Source organism: Manduca sexta, chromosome 27 (assembly GCF_014839805.1).
Source record: "Manduca sexta isolate Smith_Timp_Sample1 chromosome 27, JHU_Msex_v1.0, whole genome shotgun sequence".
NCBI classification, from domain to species: Eukaryota; Metazoa; Arthropoda; class Insecta; order Lepidoptera; family Sphingidae; genus Manduca; species Manduca sexta.
The window spans coordinates 18,796,305-18,822,051 of NC_051141.1; the positions used below are offsets into that span (position 1 = coordinate 18,796,305).

General features: G+C 37.6%; 1 protein-coding gene across 1 annotated transcript in view; it reads right to left on the minus strand.

Moving 5' to 3' along the window:
- Positions 1 to 517: 517 nt before the first annotated feature.
- Positions 518 to 25,747, minus strand: part of LOC115440568 (glucose transporter type 1) — a 28,524-nt gene continuing 3,294 nt past the window's right edge. The window contains exons 2-15 of the mRNA XM_037444116.1: positions 20,366 to 20,462; positions 19,424 to 19,589; positions 16,455 to 16,592; positions 15,598 to 15,693; positions 15,079 to 15,239; positions 13,948 to 14,072; positions 12,975 to 13,145; positions 12,638 to 12,774; positions 12,279 to 12,437; positions 11,978 to 12,190; positions 10,666 to 10,890; positions 10,439 to 10,578; positions 10,164 to 10,279; positions 518 to 3,846 (exon numbers count right to left, since the gene is read on the minus strand). Coding sequence (XP_037300013.1) covers positions 3,758 to 3,846; positions 10,164 to 10,279; positions 10,439 to 10,578; positions 10,666 to 10,890; positions 11,978 to 12,190; positions 12,279 to 12,437; positions 12,638 to 12,774; positions 12,975 to 13,145; positions 13,948 to 14,072; positions 15,079 to 15,239; positions 15,598 to 15,693; positions 16,455 to 16,592; positions 19,424 to 19,589; positions 20,366 to 20,462 — 2,033 coding nt within the window. The 3' untranslated portion in view covers positions 518 to 3,757. The remainder of the gene's footprint in view (positions 3,847 to 10,163; positions 10,280 to 10,438; positions 10,579 to 10,665; positions 10,891 to 11,977; positions 12,191 to 12,278; positions 12,438 to 12,637; positions 12,775 to 12,974; positions 13,146 to 13,947; positions 14,073 to 15,078; positions 15,240 to 15,597; positions 15,694 to 16,454; positions 16,593 to 19,423; positions 19,590 to 20,365; positions 20,463 to 25,747) is intronic.

Consider the following 25,747-nt stretch of genomic DNA (forward strand, 5'->3'; position numbering starts at 1 on the left):
TTATGAACATCGTATGGCCCATTTCGAAATGGACAGATTATATTTTTGTCGAAAGTTTCTGGACGTCTCGTTTCTGTACAAGTTAGAATAAATTTACATGCAATCAATTTCTCGAAAATATCTGTATGGCAGTTCCAATAAACCTAGAGGCACACTAGTTTTTTAAAGGCCCTTCTTACAGAATTAACTTGGGTCTAAATGCTCAAATAAGTACTGTATAGTGTATAGTCACCGTATGAGCATATATTCTACTGAATGTGTGCTCTGTGTAATAAAGTTGGCAGTAAAGTGTAATATAAAGCATATCGATATACCTTTTTAAAATATAAATACGTAACCGATTAGAATAAAATCGCAATAGTCATTAGTTAATATGGCAATACTACGGATTTTTCTGTTACATATTTAGGGCATAGGGTTAGGTTTAAGACAAGAAGGATTTCGGGTTCAGGTCGACACTTTTGAAAACACAAAAAGAAACACATCATATATGTATTTTTTTACTGTTTTTATAACAATTAGTTTCAATAAAATTTTACAAGTCCTTTGTACAAGAACGGAGTATCCTCCGCGCAATGAAACATAATCATCTCGATAGTGGCTTAATATGGAGTGTGCATAGAAGGAAACAGGGCATGAGACTAGCGTTTGGGACCCGGCGGTGCCCGGTTAATCTGTCCGTCCGTGTATCATGTGTGCACGTGACCGATGTGACGCGAACAGTGCGGGCCCGTCACGGCGTTGGTTCCTTCAAATACTATATATCACTGATCACGTCCCCCTGTTTGAGTTCGATGGATCACTGAGAAAAGGATATCACTAGAAATATTCAAAGGAACCAAGTCTACTCAATAAAAGTGCAAATTGCGTTTCGCAGTTATATTTTTATTCACGTTTCATTTCGTACACAGCACAGTCCGTGACGGGCCCACGGACGCCGTCGACCTAATGCAATACATATTTCAATTTAATTTTAATGCTTATTTGTACTTTTTCTATATTTAATAACACAGATTTAATTTAATATTTAAAGATGTTTCAATTAAAATACACACTATTTATAGAACGTGTGAAATAACAACGAATAATAACTTTAATATAAACATTTTACATGACCAAGAAAGCACCATGTTATAGGGGTGTAGTGGACAGCGGCGCACGGTGGTTGAACACAAAATATCAGTAAACGTGCGCCCCGCTGCGCACGCGGTGGACGCACTCGCAAACTATTACAAAGATGGCCGTGCGCCGCGGACCACTACGGCCTTATCGTTTGATATCCGAGTACGGCAGCGTCTCTGCCCGTACCCAGGTGAACAGCCAACAACTAACATTGCTGTTAATGGTGCATACAGCTTATCCAGTAAACCCAACCTATTCACACAATCAACAATTGGCAAGTTTTTAAAACGAAAACAAGAAGCTAAACATTAACCTCATTAGTATTGCTCACAAGCCTTAAAATTCCCTTAAACATACGTTCTGAGACTATTGCATTAGCTCGACACATTTGGACCGTATGAAATAACCTATAAATTATATTTACATTGTCCACCGAAACAAACACACATTAAATAAACGCTTAACCGCTAAAAGTCTTACAACATTTAGTACTAATATTTAATCATCTAATTCATCCATAGATGGCAGTGATGTGCACAATTAAATTGATCAACATGTTCATAATATCAATACGAGATACATTGTTTTATGATTATTCGAAATTTAAAAAATATGTTAATCCGCCATTTTCATAGATGACGCCACTTTCGCGTCGATTTCTAGTTCCCGCTAATGCGTAAATCTATCCGTTGTGCGTAGCCGTTGAGCGGCAATGTGTTCACATAATATTTATAATATAAGTTCGTATTAAAAATGTTTAATTAAACATTTCCTTTTCAGGCTGTTGTTAAAGGTGAATAATATTAACAAATACGCTAAATAGAACATTGATTATAAACTACGGTTTACGAGTGTTCATTGTAAAAGTTGGCTTATTAAATACTCTGCGACGGTGTTGTCTGCATGATTTACCCTTTTTGGTGTAGTTATATTCACTTAGGTATATAATTTAATATAATATTGTAATCAACTATATGTATTTGTATTTTTGATACAGTGTATTGCCATTTTATAATGGTTTTGTTTAGTCATAAGGTAATAAATATGTGTATCTATAAAATATGTCCCAAAGTATGTTGGTTTGTGTGTCATTGTATATTTATGTATCATATACGTATTTAATGTATTTATGGAAGACTGTGAAAATTAACGATTTTTGCTAGTGATATACAATTATATAACAGTGTATTTGTATTTTCGTTTATAGGTATGAGAGTAGGATAATTTAGACACATTGTAATAAAAGACGAGTGAAAAAGATATAATGTAATACCATTATAGTATGTAACAGTCTAGCAACACCGCCGAGCGAGTTCCAAATTAAAATGTTCCTATTTATTTGCACAATAACATTACATCCAATTACAAACAATACGCACAGTAACGCAATGAATCGGTCGTTGGCGGGAGCAGGCCGGCGCCGCTCCCTTGAGCATCGCACAGGAGTCAGTTCTGGTATTTAGGCCGTGTTCCCTGCACCAATCACGAACGCTACGAAACACTTATTGTTAACTTTGAGCAGTGTTGGAACACACGGACGAACAAATTGACTACAACCCTGTTGTAACTACTGAACCCTAATTTTTTTTTTTTCTCTTTCTCTAGGGGCGTATAAGTTAAAAGCTTTACATTATTAAAAGTCTCCACAAAATTGTATAACTTACCATAATGCTATGTTATTCATCAATTAAAAAGATAATATGTTTATTTATTATCACTTATATGCTACAAATAATAACGTTTCTCGATCCGAACGAACGCGAACTGAACGTACCTGCGACGGCACTGCCTTCCTAATCGTTATCTCGACAACGAACAGACGAAAGTAAATATCATTAGCGGGTAGTCGGGTAATCAATTCCGAGGAGCGACGAGGGCTAACCTAACTCGTTCATTATAACTAACATATAACATCGGTCATTCAAAGATATGACTTTAATTATCAATATGTATACAACAATAAAAAGTTAAAAAACATACGTCTTATTGTAAAATAATAAATATAATATGGTAAAAAATCAACAATACGATAAAGTCATAGCTTGTATTTACAGTTTGTGCGCGGCGTCGCGGCGCCTCGCGCTCGTGCCGTGCGATAGCACATACCACGTAGTACCCATTTTATATTTATTTATATTATGTTACTTTATTTTAAATTTTCTCTACATAGAATTAGTTGGCATTCGTCCGTGATGTCGGAGCCGCTCCCGGCGCCCGATGCGCGGCCCCACCCGTCTCTACCGGGTGCTCACTGCTCGATACCGCTGCTCGCTCTCTCACACCGTTTACCCGTCGGAGCGTAAGCTGCGCCATGCGGCGGCTCTACGCAGCGATCCAATAAAACATCACCAACACATCCAAAATGGGTACATGGAAATCAACGGCACTTTACATGGTACCTATGCGTTTCGTAAATTACGTCATAAAATGACAGACTAGACGACTATATTAACATTACGCCGTGACTTAAACACTATTTTCGTTTTATTAACCTAATCACATCGATTTAGAACATTTGTTGTGTGGTAGTGATAGGGGCGCGGCCTCCGGCTTGACGCTTGAGTCCATGAAACAAGAAGTTGGCGGCGGCCTTGATTGGCGCGACTAGGGGCGCACGCGCAGCGGTCTCCCATTGTCAGACGTTGCCGGTGGCAGGGAACCGCGGCGGAGGCAGGGGCGGCGGTGGTCGGCCCGCTTCGCCCCCACCCGACGACTGCTCGGATACTGGAAACGTTTTACAAACATCTTGTATCATTCTTGTATCGATATTATTATATTCGACAGTCCATTCTCTATTGCATACGGCAAGGCAAACATCAATCATTTGGTCAATAGATCAATTACTTAGATCTGGCGCTCAGATAAGAGTAAAAGGAAACAGAGCAGTATAATATATGTATGTACCAAATTGTTTGAATTCTTATTTTAATATATAAGTATTTATATTTAATTGATATAGTTATGGTTGTACATAATTAGTCAAATGGAAATTTAATGGTGATTCGAGCATAAATAGGGGCAGAAGGCCGAGCGTGGAGACAGACCGTTACTTGACTTAAGGCTTTTGTATGTAGCAAAAAATCTTGGATCAAGTAATGGTCTTGCGCTCTGGTGTATCTTCGTCGCAGCTCGAAGCGCTTCATTACAGTATAAATAAAATGCAAACTAAATTTATTAAAATAAGATTGTCGCTCCACCTTGGCCTGTCGGTGAGCTTTGGACTGATTATGAAATGAGCTTAAAACGTTGCAAATTTTAGACTATAATTCATTTTATTTATACGCGACTAGCTGTTATGATAGTGATAAATATTGTGATAATCATTGTGTGTAATTTCTGGTGACAGGGTACAAAACAAAAATCTGTAACTATGTAATCCAGAACCCCATCCAGATCCTCATGTCCACCTTTTTGAGACTTTTTTTAGTAATAGTGTGTATATGACTATAGATCAGGGGCTATCCATAAATTACGTCATCGGAATTTATTGATTTTTTCCCTACCCCACATCCGTGTCCCAGATGGTCACATCTCAGGAACTCCACCCTTAGTGTGATGTCACACGTTTTGCAGTATTACATATAGACTAAATAAATTAAAACAGCAGTTTCACAATTAGGATTTTTTAAAATGAAATTAACATACATTGTGGATGGCCGAATTTGGCTCAAATACGACTGATGCTCGAGTCTATGATTAGATTAAATTAGTAGGAGGAACTTAAGAGGGGTGTGGCAAGCAAAAGGTGCTTGATCTACGATCGATTGGATCGGTCGATACGCCGTCGCCCTGCGTGCGCTTCAACGCGACGTCTACAACGGTGGGTCAAATTGTTTGAGAGCATCTGTATAGGTCGATTATTAAATACTGGCGTGCAACATTCACATGTTGCGCTTTTGTACTGTGTGAATAAACATGCGTCAGTCGTCATGACAATGCAATGCTTAGCCATGAACAATGATGAAAAATATAGTATGGTGTTTGTTCGCATCTATGTATCTGTTCCTTTTATATAATAATAAAGAAACAGTATTTTAACATACTGTGTTTTGGCTTGGGTCTCAAAATTGGGTGTGAATACTGTGATCGTGCCAGTTTTAGTTAATCGATCTATACAGCGCGCCGCTCGCTGCGAGCGAGAATTGGACTATAAAACGAAATAAAGAACTTACAGGCAGAGAAATTTTTATGTTTTTAATTTACAGTGAGGGTCAATTCATACTAGCGCAGAGTTGAAGTGCAGCGAAGTGAAAATCTAAAATTTAATATAGCCAATTTATCTCCACAAAGTAATAAAAAAAATGCGTGCTTTTGACATAATTCTCGCGTCTAAACGCGACTAACGCTGATCGGGGCGCGTACGTGCTTTCGCGTTCGCACCAACCCGAGCGCATACTGCACGAAATATTGCGCTGTCGTTCGTTAGTTGAAATCGGCAGCTGAATATTAATGTCTCTAGTTTATACGAGTTTCAACTACGAGAATCAACTTTTAATTGGTATACATCACAATTAAATTTAATAGCGTGCGAATGCGCATACTTTATGCCCGTATGAATTGACCCATAATGTTTGCTGTTTCAATATTTCTAGTTTGACATGTGACGTCACTAAACATACATATGAAGTGACTAAGCTCTTGTGACAAGTCTTATTTATTTGATCCCTCTTCCCTTTGTAATGTGTGACGTAATTTATGAATGACCCCTTCACCCCTATACTTCATGGGGTGATATTACTAGATACCATTTCCTTTTACATATAGGCTTTGGAGGAGATAATTTCTCATAAAGTTAGGTTTGAATTTATTCTTAATACTGGCTATGTTCATCCCCTATCACATAATAACCATGGTGTGGTAATTTCACATTTATCTAGGCTTTTGAGAATAATCCTATGCAATAGCTCGGTACTATATAGTTGAATGTCTGCTCGGTACTTAACATCCCATTCGTTTGAGTTTGACGCAGGGAAAGATTTACCCCTAACCACGCTATGATGTGAAAAATTACTGATTCCATGTACTGTCACCCGCTTCAAATAATGCTCGCTACTAGAATGTTCTCTCCTATCAAATGATGGTATAGAAATGACAGGGTACACCAGTTACACTTTTACCATTCCGACATTATTAATCCCCAAAACCTCGTTCAAAGAAAAAATCATACTTAAGAAATGCCTCAGATTGCGTCTCATCTTAATACTCTGCATAATTTAAAAGAGATCTCATTGTGTTGGATTTGGGTTTGTGCTCGATACGGGTGCAGAGCCCCCAGGAGCTTACGTGATGAACATTACAGTAAATGCATTAGTAAAGTTCTTCCTACCATCTCAGCCCGTTGGCTATAGACTTGTGCCCCATATGATAGGTTATATATAGGTATTGGATAGGTTCTCCCCCTATAAGGTGTAAATTTACTTGGTTTCTCTAGTGACCTATTTTACCCCCACGTCTAGTTACAAGTAGGAGGATACTAAATCAAATACATCTTAAATAATTACATTTCTTTACACGTTTTATTACATAAATATATTTAACAGTCTGAAGATTTCACATCAATATTTATTTACATTAGTAATACAATATTAACGGTAAATAAAAATAGAATAAACGCTTGTCTACCACAATTTGTAACAATATCAGTCGTGTTTTTGATTGTACCTTTGCTACAATCAGACATTCTCTACCTGATAAGGACAACACATTTCCCTCCGTTAGGCTAATCAGGGTAATAGTATAATTGCCACTTAGCTAGATCTCAATGGAATAACTATCTTTGCCTGTCGGTTATCTACCATCCGCATATTAGTGTATTTTTTACAGTATCTGTTGATTACCTGTTGGTGCGTTGGTCTTTGAGGAAAAGGGATGGGAAGTCTCGGTTGTGCATTTAGAACTTATGTATCCACAAACGTGTGTAGACACCAATATGATGTCAAATATAACTAAGAATACAGTGCCATAAAATTAGTGTCTCCTTTACGGTTACTTATAGTGCAACTACCTTCTAAGGTACAAATAGCATAGAGATGTATTGATACATAACGAGTTTTGAAGCTGTAAGAGGCATGTTTCAGAGCCAAAACTCAAATCATAAAATTTCACTTGTTCAATAGTAACATTTTAGGGCGCCTTCAAATTAGCCGCGCGGCTGCAGCGCGAGAGTTGAGCGGCGAGGTAGATCCATATAAAAAAATAATGCGCGATTGCCACGTTGAGGTCGCGCTGCAGCTGCGCGGCATTTTGTAGTAAATTGATGGAGTTCTGAGGTCTTTTACTTTAGCGTCGTTTATTTTGCGGCAATTCTTATGGATTTTACATTGCTGCTCGACCACAGCGCTGCTGTCGCGCGGCAAAGTCTAGTGTACTCTAAACTTTCCTTTGTATATAGATTTATCTAGAAGTGAGACACCAGTTGTATAAAGAAGAGTAAGAGAAGTTGGGTCCAGCAGACCCTAGAAAAGAGCTATAGATTCAGAAGAGAGTTAGGTCTCGGTGAATTGTTTGGCACGTCGATTCCATCGCCCCTGCTGTTGTAGTCGCAGACAGGAGCTAACCAGCTTTACTTTTAAGTTTAATCGATGACTCCGCCCACGAAGTACCAAGTGTAGATCTTTAGGCAGCACCAGAATTTACTTTCGTTTAGGTACATATTTACGTCATCCGCTAAGATTGTTTAGTCTATGAAAATAGTCTCGCTGTGCTCTCAAAGAATTGTTGACGAAACGGTCTCCGTAGGACGATCCATAACAATATATTATATATCCCTTGTGATAAGAAGCAGTGGTTATAGATAGTCACGTCTCAAAGCTGTCAGCGAGATTTGACTTTTAGACAGTGCACGTGGTAAGCCAGGCAAGTGCAAATGAAATTATCGTCATATCGTAAAGAGTCGAAGGCGGTCGGACTCGTAGAAACATGGTTTGCGAAAACATTGCCTCAGATATCAAAGCTGCGTGTAGCATGTACATATGTAATATGATATTCTCTAGCTATAAACGCTGCATCCGTTCATGTCTTGAATGGTATAGGTATCTTTAGAATCCATACTATCCGTTCAACATGGCCTGCTTGTGCTAGGTTCTAGATCGGTTGAAATATTTAAGTCAGGAAGAGCTCTTTGGCTCTCACTTACGTCTGGCGATTCAGGAGAATGCTTTTAATAAAAGCCAGTGCTTAGATGATTTCTACAATGTACTGATGAGAAGGTGTTCCCTTTTTATTCGTCACGACACCACCTAGTCAAAGGTCATGGTAGCAATACTAAGTATTGCTACAATATAACATATGTTTACCAAAAATATTTCAAAATGATGTTAACAGCGCCTCTGTAGTCAAGCGTTTATTTAGGTCAAAGTAGTCACATATCTATAATTTCTATATCTACATTATAGTCTAGGTATGGGAAATATAAATAATCAAAAACTAAGATCAAATTCTACATTTTTAATTTATTTTACAACGGAATGTTGACAGCAAATCGCTGGCCTGTTAAAGCGGGCGCTTCAAACAATAGCAACGCCATTAAGAACTTGAGTGTCCACAAACGTGTCTAGAAACCAACGTGAAGTGAATACAATGTCACATATCTAGATCCGGACATTTTTGTGAACGTTACAATTTAGTTTATATCCTTCTACTAGCAGTAATGCGAAAAATATGTAAGCCGTGTGCTATAGGAAAAGCATTTTACTGATATCAATTTACACAAGTTTCTTCCTCTGCTTTTCTTCTAGCAAGATTATTAACTAAGTATTTTTTTTTCTAGGTTCACCATCAGTCCGGCGCGTAGAAATGAAGTTGGTGATGCGTCGCCGTCGGTCTGCTACTTCTCCAGGGGATCAGGTATGCTAATGTTACTATTTTTATTGTATACTATTTATTATTATGTTTAAACTTTGCCACATGCTTTAGTGAATGGAATATCCTGTTTATTGAAAAAGGATATTTTATGATTATTGAATTACATTTTAAATCTAGTCGTATTATACAGACATAAAGATGTTTCGTTTTATAACTATTACTTACCCTGAAGTCTAAACGTATCTTACCCATAAAATCTCTTACATCTTAATACAATATTTTTGGGTAAGGAACGTTGTTTCTCCTGATGAAATCTCTAATAGTAGGCCCGTTGAGCTGTTTCTACACTAGAGTTGTAGAGCTAGGACATTTCATGTCTTCGATTGTTTAAGGTTCTACAATCTACATCTATACTTTCAGAGTTTGTGTACATCGAATCTACAAGTTTTATATCTTTGGATGTTGAGATAAAACTACGAATTATTAGCTAATTTATCTCTATCTCTGCTAGATTACTTTTATTAGTAGTATAGACAGAAGAATAGTGCTATGAAGTTTTGTTTTTTTTCTTTGAATATCATCCACATTTTTAGCATTGTTAGGAGTGAAGCCTTAATGTATGCATGATTCCTAGAATCAACTAAGGGATGTAATTTTTTTCTTTGCAGTCTAATTTCTCTTCACTACTTTAAAAATAGATATCTAATTTTGTTTTAAACACTAAAACTACAATCAGTATTTCTCTAATAAATATTATGTGTCATTAAATTTGTAAATCTGATAGTGTCTGAACAACCATTTTTTGAATTTAGTCCATTGAGTTTAAGTAAAATCATATTTTACAAACTATCGGTGCAATACAGGATAACGTGAACATAGATAATTATATTCAAAATTAACATATTATCATTGATGCCTACGATTTGCAAATTTTGATTTAAATTCATCCATCCAATGTGTAGGCATCAGAATGCTTAAGTTGTCAGAGCGGATCCGGGGAAGAATAGCGAAGACCTGGTCTTCTACGTCAACAATAGCTTATTTGCTATAAATTTTTTGTAATAATATGCCCGAGCAACTGATGTGCACCATCGGCTCAGTGGTTTGCGCATCGCGCTGCGAGCCTTGAATCGATTTCATTTCGTGGGTTTCGGTGAAGCGTCGGAGAGCCGGGATCCGCCCTCGGTCGTGGGATGAGAATGAAGGCGGTGTCTGGCAAGCTGCCGTGAGGGACTTACAGGAGTCGTGCTTCTCGTCGTGGGGCGCGGGGGGCGGCGGAGGCGGGAGCTGCTGCTCCAGCGCGTTCACGCAGTTCATCATGCTGCCGTAGAGACGACTGTCGCGGAAACTGTCCCTGCACACACTCACGCGTCATGCCCACTGACCACTTACGCGTGCTAATGATCATGATTGTCCAGTGCCTTATATTGATTGTGTAAAGTGATAAAACATGGGCCATCATGGAAACGTTCACGGAATGTGCTCTTTAAAAATGTATATACATTGTGCTTACCTTCCGTTCGAATTCCGGAACAATGCCAATATCTCTTCGAAGGTCTTGTTTTTCGTTTCAGGAACTTTTTTATACGTAAATATCCAAAAAATTGCAAGGAATACACTAAAAGGCAGGAATGTATAATTTTCCAGTAGTGCCTGAAAGTAAACGAATTGTTTTAGTATACTATAATCCGAACGAGAATTAATGTAATGCTTATAGACTGTCAGGAGAAGAGGCATCACCTTCATGCTAGGAAAGCCGATGCCGACGACAAAGTTGGCCATCCAGTTGACGAGTACGGCGATCGCCATCGCGCTGGGTCGCGGTCCCTGCGAGAACAACTCGGCCGTGATGAGCCACGGGATGGAGCCGGGGCCCACCGCGAAGAACACCACGAAGCTGAGCGTCGACACCACCGACAGATAGCTCATCCAGTCAATCATCTCCTGCACATAGCCGAAAAACTCCTATCAGCGGATAGAAATGGTGTCCTTTCCTGTTACCGACCGGAGGAGAAATAAATCGCAAACAAATGCACATCACACACACATGTCCGACTGTGTGCGGCCGCGGGCCGTCGCCGGTGCCGCGGCGGGTGTGGCCCGGGCCGCGTGTAGTGCTCATAGCAAGTGTGTACGTCTATCGCATGTATTGCGTATGCTATAGTAGTGAAAAGTGCCATCTGCTTTTGAGCAGTTTTTGTGTGAACAATCTCGCTTCGTTTGTACGCGTGCGCTAGAGCTCCTCGTGAATCTGTCCCCCGCGCCCCCCTCACATGTTAGTGGTGAACAAACGTGTCCAGTGCTATGTGAGTGATGTACCTATATTTGAATTTATTCCTTCATATTTACATACATTTCCTACCGAGAGACCGGTACTGGAAACAGGAAAGTCGTCGTCAGGGAGGGCTTCTAGCGAAGCGACGAATGCGTTTGTTGCCAACTGCTTTCGATTCCCAGAAACGCCTTTGGAAACATCGAAGTAGCATTGAAAACAACAGCATCCGTAGAAGCGAATGAGATGGTGATGTGGGAGGATTAAACGGTGCATGCATCAGCGGACATGAAGAGAAGCGGAATATGATCAGAGATAATAGAAGGGTCTAGAGGTACGGGTGATGTATGGAGCGCTCACAGGACTCTGAGAATATAAATAGTGAATAAAGCGATGTGTAGCGTGCGTAAGCAATATAAATCTATGTATCAGTCGACATGATGATGACCGAAATAAAATTAAATAATTCTTAACCAATTTATTATGATTCATAGGCGAAATGGGTTAAAAAACACGAATTATTGAATAACATGATGTCGACTGAGAAACGATTTGGACCAGCGTTTCAATAATGTTTTAGCACAACTAACGAAGAATGTGACTAATTACAAATCTTATGATGAAAGCCAATATATAAAAGGAATGTGAAACACTGGTCCAATAACTTAAACTAAATTATAATAAGAAATACCATATTCAATATATCTTCGCATTGCCTACTTAAACCCTCGCCAAGTAATATCAGATAAGGAGATGTCCCCAACAATATATAAGACACACCTTTATCAGGAACGATATCGTGATGAAGATGGAGAATATGAACATTCCGCCAAGCCCGTAGAGGTGAAGCGTGCGGCGGCCGGTCCTATCCATCAGTGGCAGCGAGACCAGCGTCATGCCCACCATGATGGCGCCGATCCCCATGGTCGCAAACTTGGCTGATTCGTCCGTGAGGCCGGATGATGTGAACAGAGATGTCGAGTAGTAAAACACCTGGAACGTATTACCAGAGAGATCAGACAGGAATATATATGTAGAAACAAATCTTGTAATTGAAGATGAACTTATTGCGAAACCATACCGCATTGATCCCGCTGAGCTGCTGTGAGAGTTGCATGACGACGCCTATAAGTAGGGGAGCGCGTAGGGTTGGTGAGCAAAGCAGTTCCCGCATGGAGATGGAAGCTTCCGCTTGTTGTGCTCGTTCTTCGGCTCGCATTTCCTCGATGTCTTCTTCTACCTGGAACCATTGAATTTGAGTCTTATAGCGAGAAATTAATGTTTTATCTAGTTTATATTTGAGTGTCCATTTATTCTTCAATATCTTGAATATTATTAGTAAAACTAGACTCTCATCGAAGTTTTGGTTACTAATTTACCTTGGTCAAATATTGGATCAAAAGTTGGCAGATATAATAGAAAATATATTGGCACCCATACCTGGTTGCTAGCTCGTAGTCGTCGTAGTGCGCGTCGTGCCTCTTCCTCCCATTGGCGAGTGATGAGCAGGTACCGCGGGGACTCAGGGCAGGCCGGTAGTAACAGTAGTTGTAGGATAGCCGGACATATCGCCAATCCTGAAGCGTAAACATTCCAATACAAAGTACCGTACAATATTAACATTGTACAACAACATCGTTGTCATCGTTCCAAGTTTCTGATTTTTTTTAAATCTTTTAATTCAACATTAAGACTAAAGTTCATATCTTTATTATTTAACATTGATACATAAAGTTTATACCTATCGTAATATAGTATTTTCTAAATTGAAACTTACCGAGCAGTATCGGCCAACCCTCGTCGGTGCCAAGGATCTGTTCGATGCCTAGGACCTGCGACAGCAGCAGGCCCACCGTCACCGCCAGTTGGTTGACGGTGCCTAACCCGCCGCGGAGGTTCAGCGGCGCTATCTCCGATATGTACATTGGCACTAGCGAGGTGTTCAGGCCTGAGAATATTTATCGTTAAATATTTTTGGGTATCACTCTATTATTTTATGTGCTCTTGGGTAATGTGGTGAGGGTTCATCGCTATAGTTTAAAGTGCCGATTTTGTAGCAGAATGGTAAATTATTTAGGTTTTTTGTAAGTCTATTTTTAGATCGCATACTTGCTATGACCATATCTAAAAACTAATTAAAAAAATCTAATGTGGTATATGAGATTGGGCGGTGAGGGAGCGATGGATTCGGATGTCAATATTTTCCCGTATTGTCCCGCGTTCACTCTTTCAAAGCTTCATACCGTGGTAACTTAACAGTAACTAGAAGTGATGTACGAACAATTTTAATGTCTTCAAACCTGGATATTATATCCAAAATACGTTGATGAAAGATATTACGCTATTTCAATATAAAGTCTCAGCTAGGTATACTACAAAAATCGAATCGTGTCCGAAAACAATTTGTTGAACACGCGATAAAATAAAAAAGTGTTTAATGTTAAGTTCGTGTCGTATACCAATGTATTAACTCAATGTCAATGGTATATGGTAAAAATAACTCTTGTAGTAGAGATCTACGCAAACGAACATAACTATGAGAAATGATCGACTCATGACGAGCCCTCACCATCCTCTAGTAGTATTTTTACTATTCATCACACACCTACTTCGGAACTTATCCTGCGTAAAATGCCTATAGTATTATATGGTCTATCTATATCCAATTTTATCAAAATTCGTATAACGGAATCTGCATTTATTTTCAATAAACACAAAACCTTCACAATTTTATTTACAAAGCTGCTTACCACAATTCACTCCGATGATGAACCTGCCGAATATGAGGAGTTCGTAGCAGTGCGATATCTTCGTAAAGCCCATGAGACTAGCGCCGCTTATGCCTAGGATGTTGTTGAGAAGCAGTCCTCCTTTCCTGTAGACAGAGTTGTGCTGCAGCTAAGATTGTCTACAGTATAAACTGCTCCAGTTTCAGCATCTTGTCTCACTTTATCGTGATTTGGCAACATCTTAGCATAGGAACGTTTTTGGAGTTCTTATATAACCTAAGTCTATTTGGTATCACGGTTCTCTGGTATTATGAGTGTTCACTATAATAATTTATTGATCGTTAGTTTTGCAGTTGTTATATTGCCTATTTAGTTCAGTAATTGTACTCGTAAGTTAGTAACACGTTAGGTGTTATATTCCAATCAATTAAGACGTTTAAAGACAATCGATTTAATCAGACATGAAAATAAGTAGCCATTAAATTTATCTAAATAAAAACAAAAAGATAAATACATTTTTAAAGTGAAATAATTAAAATGTTTCTAAGAAGCTGTAAAAAAACCTTCTGCTAGATAAATTCTAGGAATTAATTAGCTAAATCGAAGTTAATTCGTTAAGCCTTCCATTTTTTTTTAATCTTGTACATAACATTTTTATTTTTGTTTGTTTCAAAGAACCCATTAGCGCCATTGATTAGTATAAGATATTTTTGTGAGTTTTATTCTGTTATTGATCAGTATTTTTTGGTGCATATTTTGATTAATTACTTGCTTTACAAACTTCCATGTATTTCAAAAGGTCTGTCGACTTAAATACGTACTATATTATTGTGATAAATAGTAGAAAATACGTTACCAAAGTAATATTAATCAATGAAAAATATTTTTACATTTCCTTTGAGTTTTTCTGTGACGCTTTATGAAAAGAGCTGAACGAATTTTATTATTAGTGTTGCTGTAATACTCCAATACTTTGACCGTTATAACGAAGCGATGGTAGCGTGGATTAATTCCTTTCAGCGCAGAAGCTTACACATGTAATATAAATATCATAATACGTATCGCAGTTTGAGTGACGCCATGTTAATTTACTATGATTATTTAAAACCAAAAACAAAATTGAATTCATTTTGAAATAATGTTGGTACTTACCTTCCAAATCGGTTGGCGATCATTCCCCCGGAGAAGCCGCCCAGCATCCCGCCAATAGCAAAGATGCTTACCGCGATGGAGTAAAGACGGTTAACCGTGTCGTCGTGGAGGTCCAGGCCGTATCTATTCTTATACACGTCCTTCATGAAGTTGGCGATGTTCTGTGGACATAGATATTGCTTTAGATACAAATGGTTAAAAGTATTTTGATAACGGAAATTTCATCGGGTTCGGCGATTTGAATATCTCAATTGGCACTCTTACTGGGCGGTCAAACAGCCAGAGTGACGTTCAAATCCTTATAATTATAAGTGTAATTATCAATAACTCGTGAAATCAATCAACTAGAATTATCATTAATCAAAAATACACTTAACATAGGGCTGTCATAAAGATTTTTCTCATATCTAGAAATATTAGAAGTGGAAAGAAAACCGCCTTCTTTAAGGTTGACCTTGACACTTGGTAGTAGAATATGGAAGTGGATATAAATCTGCCTAATTCTGTTAGTCCGCTTACCTTGCCGGGGGCGTTAATGACACCGGTGTTGTAGCCGAACTGCAGCATGCCTAACACCGCAGCGAGGATGGCATAAGACAGGAAGAATGTAAGACCCTAGAAACAAGCCAACAATCAGTCCGAATCCAAACAATTTCTACACAACAGGAATCGGATATTTATTAAACAAATAAGTTCGTTTGTGAATCTAATTTTCTTCAACAAGTTGTCCGTGTATTCCGAAGAACCGACTATTTGTCCTAGATAAAATATAGAAAAAAAACACATTTATCGCGTCGTGAATTGAGAGTCTAACACCAAATATTTGTGTGACCCGATCTCATTTTGATAGTTGCACGAATGTGTATTAGATAATTCTAGTATCAGAGCGGAATCCGACAAGCTCTTTGACCTTGGTTAGGTCACGTAGCGTCTATTATACACCAGTCAATATCAATCCTACGCTTTTCCTTGTTTGTGTTTATTCAGTAAATGTAAATTTGCTAGTTTCAAACATTTACGTGTTTCTACTGAAACCAGGTGGAGTTTGAAAACGCATTGTTTATTGTGTTCCAATTATGTTAGTGCTTTGAAATAGGGTCTATTGTTTTTGGCCTCAGTTTTCATGAACCTTGAGAACAAAGTTATGAAGGTCTAACTGTAATTTAGTATTTAAAATACTATTTAAACAGATAGCATTGTTTCAGAAAACTAGGTCAGGGAAATAGCTTATAGATCACATATTTGATTTCCTTGGTATCATGAAGGATATTTTTAACTTCATACGTTTAGTATAAAGAACAAAGAAAGAGCAATTACCAAAATGTATCTTAAAGATATTCTCGACCCTATGCTGTTAGTAATAACATTGAACGCACCTGTTCAAGGAGCCTCAGTTTCCTCCGTTGCGAGTGCTCCTCGAGCCGGTCGACGTACTCCCGCAGTTCCTCGATCTCCTCCTTTACCTGCTGTACGGTGTCCAGCTCTTGTTTGATGGCCACCATGTCGCGTTTCACCTGTAATATTTATGTATTTTTTGCGTAGGGTCAAGTTGGTGACCTGATTAATGGTGTCCACCTCCCATGTATAATATGGGAAGATCCGGGAATGCGTTGTCGGCCAAGAAATTCATACATTAGGGTAGTAGGTTGCGTGGCTCTGATTCCTTATTCTACACATAATTTATCCGTTCATAAGAACGTACGTAACAAGCACGTAACACAACGCGTCATGTTTAGGACTATAGAAATTTGTCTTACAGAATACCATTCCACGCACATTTCTCGCAGATAACATGACACGGCCGCGTTACGCGTTTACACTATCATACAGAATAAGGGCCCTGATAATGCTTCTTTTACGCAGTTAACGTAACACGGCCACGTTGTGAGTTTATATTGTTATTGGGAGTAAGGCATGTCATTGTGACTATTTTTAATTTCAATAATGATAAATCAATAAAATATCAAATAGTACACCTTTATACGTTACAAGTTAACGAACTTATGTCGTTGTTCATTTAAATATGCAGGGGCCTTATTCTCTATCCCGCACGTTATTTTAACAGTGCGTAACAAGCACGTAACACAACGCGTCATGTTTAGGACTATAGAAATTTGTCTTACAGAATACCATTCCACGCACATTTCTCGCAGATAACATGACACGGCCGCGTTACGCGTTTACACTATCATACAGAATAAGGGCCCTGATAATGCTTCTTTTACGCAGTTAACGTAACACGGCCACGTTGTGAGTTTATATTGTTATTGGGAGTAAGGCATGTCATTGTGACTATTTTTAATTTCAATAATGATAAATCAATAAAATATCAAATAGTACACCTTTATACGTTACAAGTTAACGAACTTATGTCGTTGTTCATTTAAATATGCAGGGGCCTTATTCTCTATCCCGCACGTTATTTTAACAGTGCGTAACAAGCACGTAACACAACGCGTCATGTTTAGGACTATAGAAATTTGTCTTACAGAATACCATTCCACGCACATTTCTCGGAGATAACATGACACGGCCGCGTTACGCGTTTACACTATCATACAGAATAAGGGCCCAGTAAAATGATCTGTTTTAATGATGTTAAAGCTAAATAAACAGAAAATAGCGTTCGTTTTAATGAAAGCATCATTCCGTGAAATATATTTTAATCCCGATCATCCAATGAAAATATTAGCGATGAATATCACACATATTTTATGAGGGCTGTTTACCACCTTTTGTTTATTTATGAATATCCAGTAATATCATATCATTTACAATATTTTTCATTATTGATACTTTTTACGCTCGGTATATATTTTGTAATTAGCGAAATATTTCGACATTTAAACTGAACACACACATGCCTTAATCCCAGAAGGGGTAGGCAGAGGTACAGTCAGGAAAACTTATTGCCTGAATGTTCCGCCACATGATGTGATAGGGAAAGAGCTTATAGCGTTACGGGGCACAAATTTCAGACTGTGGGCTAATATTGAGAAGTAAAACCCAATATCACTTTGCTCAATCTGAGAATCGAACTTGCTACCTCAGAGCGGTGTCGTACCGCACAAGCAATACAACTACAACCGAAGCAGTCCGAAACTGAAATATAAATATTTAAACTTGAAATTGACCAACAGTTCAACTGATGAAAAGTATAGACCTGTATATATATTATCTCTACTGACATTATGATATTAAGGTTATAGCTTAAGGTCCATTTTTCATACATTTTGTTTCACCTTTAATCTGGGTAACTAAACAAGTATTGACAAGTAAAGAATTTAAATTCACGTCTAGTTAGTGATTAGTTCTCGCAGTTGAAAGAAAAACGTAAAAATCATTAATATGCATGGATATTTCGGCCTTTAAAATTTCGTCGTATTAAATTCTTTACTTGTCAATACTTGTTTAGTTACCCAGATTAAAGGTGAAACAAAATGTATGAAAAATGGACCTTAAGCTATAACCTTAAAGTCATAAAAAATAATACGATACGTTTTAACGTAATATTCTGATATTCAAACACTAAGAAAACATGAACAGGTCTTCAAAAACAGTAAACATTTGTTTCCATAAACAGAAGTTTCAAGTATGTAAGTAGTACGGGGCACTTTTAGTTATTGTTCTAAGGGGGCACTACATAATAACCCTGTAGTTAGGTTCGAATACTTCCTTTGTCAATATATGTCACCACATACATTTTTGACGCGAATAAAAAATCTACAAACATGTTTTCCTTATTTAAAACGGCCGAGTGATTTTATATCGAATATTCCCAGCGTCACCGTCCGTCTGTTTACACGGTATTAATGTTGGCATGTGGAAGTGACGCCGATGCTATTTGCATAGTTCCATTTGTAATGCAAACATAAATTTGGTATTTACTCTCGACGCATTTCGATTATGCATGTCAATTTAATTTATATTCACTGATTGATTAATGCAATATTATAAATTGATGAAGTTTATGGGCTGTGGTGATTTGATGATGTGTGGTGTGACTCATTTACTCACTGAAGCAGGTCGGCGAGGGCCTTTTATCAGTCTTTTGTTTGACTGCACTTACCATCAGGTGAACTTTGCCATAACATGGCACGTATCAGCCCTGGGCCCTTATTCTATATGATAGTGTAAACGCGTAACGCAGCCGTGTCATGTTATCTTCGAGAAATGTGCGTGGAATGGTATTCTGTAAGCCAAATTTCTATAGTCCTAAACATGATGCGTTGTGTTACGTGCTTGTTACGCACTGTCAAAATAACGTGCGGGATAGAGAATAAGGCCCCTGGTTGGACACGGTGTTTTGTTAATTATATAACGTTTATAGAAAAAGTATATTTACCTCTGAGACTTCACTCTGGCATGATTCGACGCTCTTGGTAAGCTCTTGGAGCTGCGTCCTGATCTCGCAGAGAGCGACCGTCGTCTCGAGCTGTCGGTCGCCTCGTTGTAGCTCGTCCAGCTTGGCGGACAGATTCATGCTCATCACGCTCACCTGTCTTTGAAGGCTGAACCACAAAATTACATCATTATCAGTCTGCCCTTCAACTCATCACGCGGTTTGAACTTGAATCACGCTCCTATAGCGTCACAAACGCGTACCGTCATTTTTTAAATTTGGAATAATTTGTAATTTATAAAATTTCTTTTTTAAATTTGGAAAAAAACGTTTCGTCCAATTGGTTTATATCTGCGTTCACTACGTAACCTACGCGTGATTGTTCTATCAATTGATAAAAAATCTACACACACAGCTATAAGTCAAGTGAGTCTTTCTGTAAGTGAATGCGGTGATCCATCGTCTAAGGCGTGATGATGCGTTGCCTCAACGCTAGAACGCAGCGAAGCATGTGCCCTTGACACCTCGTACACACAGTAATGACACAAAATAAACACCGAAGAACACACATACACTACGATAGAACACGCCACGAATCACACACATGCAGTCTCCTAACGCCCTAACGAAGGTGCTAGCGAGTGTCAAGCGAGACTTGAGGGATGATATCTGATAGCATAGAGATCGTCATGGCCATTGACGCTAGGCACGTAACACTTTGTGCTGTGGTCCGATGTCATGGAAGGGAACAGTGAGATGAATAGCCACCGTTACCGGTCACGCGTCGGGCGCACCCTTATATCTGCAATACAAGATACTTGGGATGCCAAGCCAAGGTGAAAATATGTAATAGACACAATAACACACAGAATCCTTATGAATCGACAATGCAAAATGAAGCCAGTAATAAAGGCGGAAAGCTAGTCCTGTCACTAAATCACGTACCTAAGTAGAAGCTCCCTGAGAGTTGCTTCGTCCTCCTCCGTCGTCGCATATCGTGTCAGCTTGCCTCCGCCCCCACGGGCCACATGATCAGGTACCACTGTGTGAAAACTCCTTATTTATTTTTTTCGATAAGGTGCCGCCGGGACGGCCTATTTACATCGTTCTTGCCACTCGTCATGACCGTGTGAGTTAGGCCGATCGATCGGGAGCTCAGTTTGAGCCTCGCCTTGTAAATTTTGATGTGCGTGGCTCTCATTCACGGTAGGCGTACCTACACAACGCCGAACCAATGTTAAGCACCGTAAAGCCAATAAGCTTCAATGGCCACGACATAACGGTCCCTAATCAATTTAGATGTTACAGCGGTATCAATACGGGTGTTGGAACAAATTAAATGTAATCAAAAGCTTTAATCGACCGGTCGAAAAAAATCGGGGCTAACTTCTACTGAACTTTACGATGACAGATTAAGTCACATTGATTCGGAGGCATGCTCCAAGAATCAGTGTGGCTTGTACAATAATTTAGAAAAAGTACTTTATTCATTAAAACAAATGAAAGCCAATTACGCGATACAGTGGCATGCTCACGTCGACCTCATTAACTACATGCTGGTTTGCGCAAAAGAAACATATCGGCGGTGCAAAAAGTTCTAGCTTCTACTCATACACATGGCATGCGCGTCGCGGTGCGTGTGGCGTGACGTCAATCTTCGCGCCGGGCGATCTTCCCCATTAATTGTTTAACGCCATCTATTATTAAGAACGGCGACTTTGCAATCTGTTCCCAATTTAAAATTCATTGGGTAACCCTGTCATGGAATGTTTGGGTCGTGATTGGTTTTTTGTTGTCATAACAGGTTTATGTTGTGTTTTTACATTGAGTTGTATATTCGCGAATTGGAGGCATACTATTTTTTTATGTTATACTTATAACATAATCATAGTATAAAATATATATTTTCAACAAACATGCAATGCTAATGAGGTCCAAAATTTATCCCAATATAAAAAAGGCAACTTATTTATCTCTTAATCTTGATACTTCATTGCATGGACTCTACAACTAAGACGCGTATAAGTATGAATGCAGTTTTACAAAAGGGACCTAAACGTTAATAAAACGTAAACAAGTTATAATTTCCACCGTAATTGTTATATTTTTAACTTTGTCTTGGAGTTTCGCGTATACCTAAAACTAAACTAACATATGGACGTGCGTCTTCTTATTATGAAGTATTATTTATTTATTTAAAAAAGTCTTCGATATTAATTTTGATGAAAAAAAAACACGATACTGTCGCCGCTCGCGTAATTAAGGTCGCCTGCTCCAGTTGTACCTTTTTTTAAAAATTACATTTCGACTGTATAGTTTTTAAGTCACGAATCGACTTTCGAATTAATAAATTTTTTTTAAAGAATATTTTCATGAATAAAATATTGATGATCATTTATATCCAATTCTAGTTTATTAGCATATATCTACCTCATTATAGTACTTATACCATACATAGCTTTTACCGTCTTTGTTACAAAGGCAAAGTTAATAAATATTAAAGAGTATTTCTCAAAGAGTGGTTTAATATTACCGACTGGCACGTTACATTTTACTATACTTTAAATATATTAGGGTTGTTTGTCATACTTCCTAATTTCTTCACTCGAATCTGCTATAAAAAGGTTACTTTAAGAATATTTTATGTAATATCCATACGGTTTACTTTATTACTAAATCGAAAAATTCGCAATCGAATTCTCTTTAAAGCTATACCATCATAAAATCTTTTGAATAAAAATCACAAACTATTTTTAAGTAAGTGGATCAGGACTCGAGCCGCGCCGGATTGGACTATTGATAAAACGGCTCGAAACGCACCGGTATTGGCCGGATGCGAGAATTCTTCGGAATACCCGGCGAATATAGGTTTGTCGGCAACATTTCATGTTCGATATTGAAATTCTATATTTAAACCTTCTTTTACGTTTATAATTTTATATCTTCAATAATTCGAGATATTAAATTTTATTGTGTTATTATTTTACGCCTAGGCGCGGATCGAGTTAATCCCCTTAAATTGAGACTTACCAGCCTATCTTTAGACAGATCGGCTTATCGCCTACTGAGCCTGTTAAGTGCGGTAGCTCAAGGTCCATTTTCATACATTTTGTTTCGGCTTTAATCTGGGTAACTAAACAAGTACAAGTAAAAATTTAAATTCACGTCTAGTTAGTGATTAGTTCTCGCAGTTGAAGAAAAATGTAAAAATAATTAATAATCATGGATATTTCTGCCTTTAAAATTTCGTCATATTAAATTTTAAAGGCCGAAATATCCATGATTATTAATTATTTTACATTTTTCTTTCAACTGCGAGAACTAATCACTAACTAGACGTGAATTTAAATTCTTTACTTGCCAATACTTGTTTAGTTACCCAGATTAAAGCCGAAACAAAATGTATGAAAATGGACCTTGAGCTACCACCTTAAGCTGTTTATATTAGTGACCTTTGTAATACCTAGCTGTGCGTAGGTATATATATATATATATATAAGTGGAATCGAATAAAATTAACTTCGTAGTTCCTATATTCCGTACGATTGGCGAGCCGAGATAGAGAGTTGGGTTAACTACTGACTGGATCATTCGTTTATTAACCTCTGAGCTGAGATTGCGTAAGGTTTAAGCCAGGTTAACGTCGTATAACATGAAATATGACATGGCTACTACGTTTATTAGCCTGACGTCCATGAGCATATACAAATACACCGAACATGAGAAGGAGCGCTTCAGGCACCCGTAACCCTATGAATTAAGTGATCATGCTGAGAGCAATCCACTAATGGATTACGAACCTTGGCTCAGGACGGTCACTAGGAGAATGGAGACATCAGCGATTGAGGAATATTCGAAAACATGGCGAGGTCCTCGACGGCGAGGATGCGGACTTGTGGAGTAGTGGCTAGCGTAATGTAATCATGATACAGGGATACCTCTCAGCAATGGCGCAGGGTGAAGTTCTCCGAAAGCTGACACAAAATATAGGTATTAATTATAATTTGATTTTAGCTCACTATGATATAAATATTATTTATTAAAAATAATTTTATAATTTATTTTAATAGTTAACATATATCACAAGAAGGAAGCCGGCAAGTATCGTGTAATACGAACGTTTCGCCAAACATCTCGGCTTCGATAAGATTGGAAAATTTTGTATGTTTGTATAATATTATAACTTGTGAAGTACTTCTACCTATCCATGAAAACAAGACTAGTTTTGATACAATGTATTTATAATATCACGCATGGAATACGCCCTGACATCGTCTGGCAGTAAGTGTTCGCGGAATGCACATATTTACAAGTTAATACGGCTTTATTATATATTGGATTTCTCATTTTAAAAATTGGAATATTGCAATTGGTTTTGCCGAGAACAAGCACCGCCTACCTGGGCGGCTATCGAGTGTATTTCGATGAAAATTTGTTTTTTGGTATTGAACGTTATTTTTTTGTTTTAACGTTGAAGTGTAGCCTTTATATACGCTTTTTGTTTACGTTCTGTAGTTATATTTTGTTAATATGATGTTCGGGTTTTATCTTTTATACGTAAATAATTTAATTATTAATGTTTTTATTTATTATCAGCATAACTTACCGAATATCTATTATAATTATAAAGAAATAAATTGATATCTAATGTTTCCAACTTATTGGTCTAGGCGGCGTACTTAAAAGAGAATGAAACGTGAAGTTGTAAGTTCGGTCATTGGTTTGTTTCACATATAGAAATCCATTTGATTTGTTTACTATACGTACCGTATTAACATTTATTAGCAAGGCACCAAAGGTCATTCTAGTAATGCTTTATCTGTTATAAAACATTGTTTTATCTGAGTTTAAATGTTATTCAACATAACAAGATAAAACCTGTTATTATACACTGATGTATTATATATACTGTTTCTTTAAAGCGTTATACCTTAACTTCATATTCAATAATAATGGTAATTGCGATAAAACATGTCACTATTGTTATGTTGTGCAACAATGTGGCACATGTTGCGCGTATTTCCCAGGAGTGTAGGGTTCATTTAAATTTAAATATCTCGGAAAATTTGATTTGTTGCACAGAATGCAATCTAGAATTAGCATAAAGTCCCGAAGTCGGGGGGAAGGTATTACATTGTAGGTGGCGTTAGAGTTGATACAAACTAACAAGTTATAATCATTACTAGTAAAATGTTGTATCTATTGCGTTATTAGTATTAAAAAACCTTGAATTAATAAAACACTAATTATTAAATGATTTGAACAAGGAAACATCAATCGTAGTTGAATATGAAAATATTTTTAAATGTGAAGTTCAAAATATCTGTTTATGATTTATAATTATGGATGCTATAAAGTATTTTGTTTCTTTCATGCTGCAGTTCCTGAGTTCAGGATCTCTCCGTGTCGAGCCGCGACAGATGTGGTAAGTGCACTTATTCAGATTTTTGTACTTGAAATTTTTAATTCATGCACTTGTATATGAGCTAAGATTTTCAGGTTTCATTGCGTAAATAATATACATTATCGGATTATATTAAAATAGTTTAGAGGTAAACTTTATCGCAGCATAATGCAAACGCGAAATTAAAACCTAGATAAAAAAATGCAATCATTTAAATCCGAAGCGAAACATATTAAGCATTACTAGATCTAATAAATTTACTAATATACTTAATGAAAAACAGGTATAAAAAATTTTCACGGTTTCTGTCCTTTGACGTCACAAAAACTGCAATTATTAATTAACCAATTCCATTACCCAAATGAGTCCGTATTTATCAATAATATACCAACAAATCCAATTTATAAGTGGCAACGGTACGCTTTGAAAGCACTTTCAACCGCAACTGAGTGGCCGGTCCGTTCATTAACTTATTATCGAAATATTACGTAAAGCTGCCGAACTGGCAGTTTGGTTTACTGCATATTTCATTACTATGGCTTTTACTCGCCACTTCATCCGCGTATGTCCGTTACAGGGGTAAAAGTAGACTAGGAAATATTATTTTTTGTAGATGGCGTTAATGAGTATTCTTTCTCGTTTTTTGACGATACGTGAATTAATAAGTAATAAGCATCCATGATATCAGAGGAACTATTGACTATATTACTTGAAGGTCCAATGAAATTATTTTTAGCTTATTGTGGTTTTATCATCCACACGAAGTCCACTATTGGACATAAGCCTTCCATAAATCGGGACCGACATGTTGGAAAGCGGAGGCATCTAGCGTGTTTTAATGCGGTTTCACAAGAGTGAAATTTAGAATCTGACTAATTCTCTTGATTAGACCGGAGTTTTATGCAATATATGTCTTCAGCTTT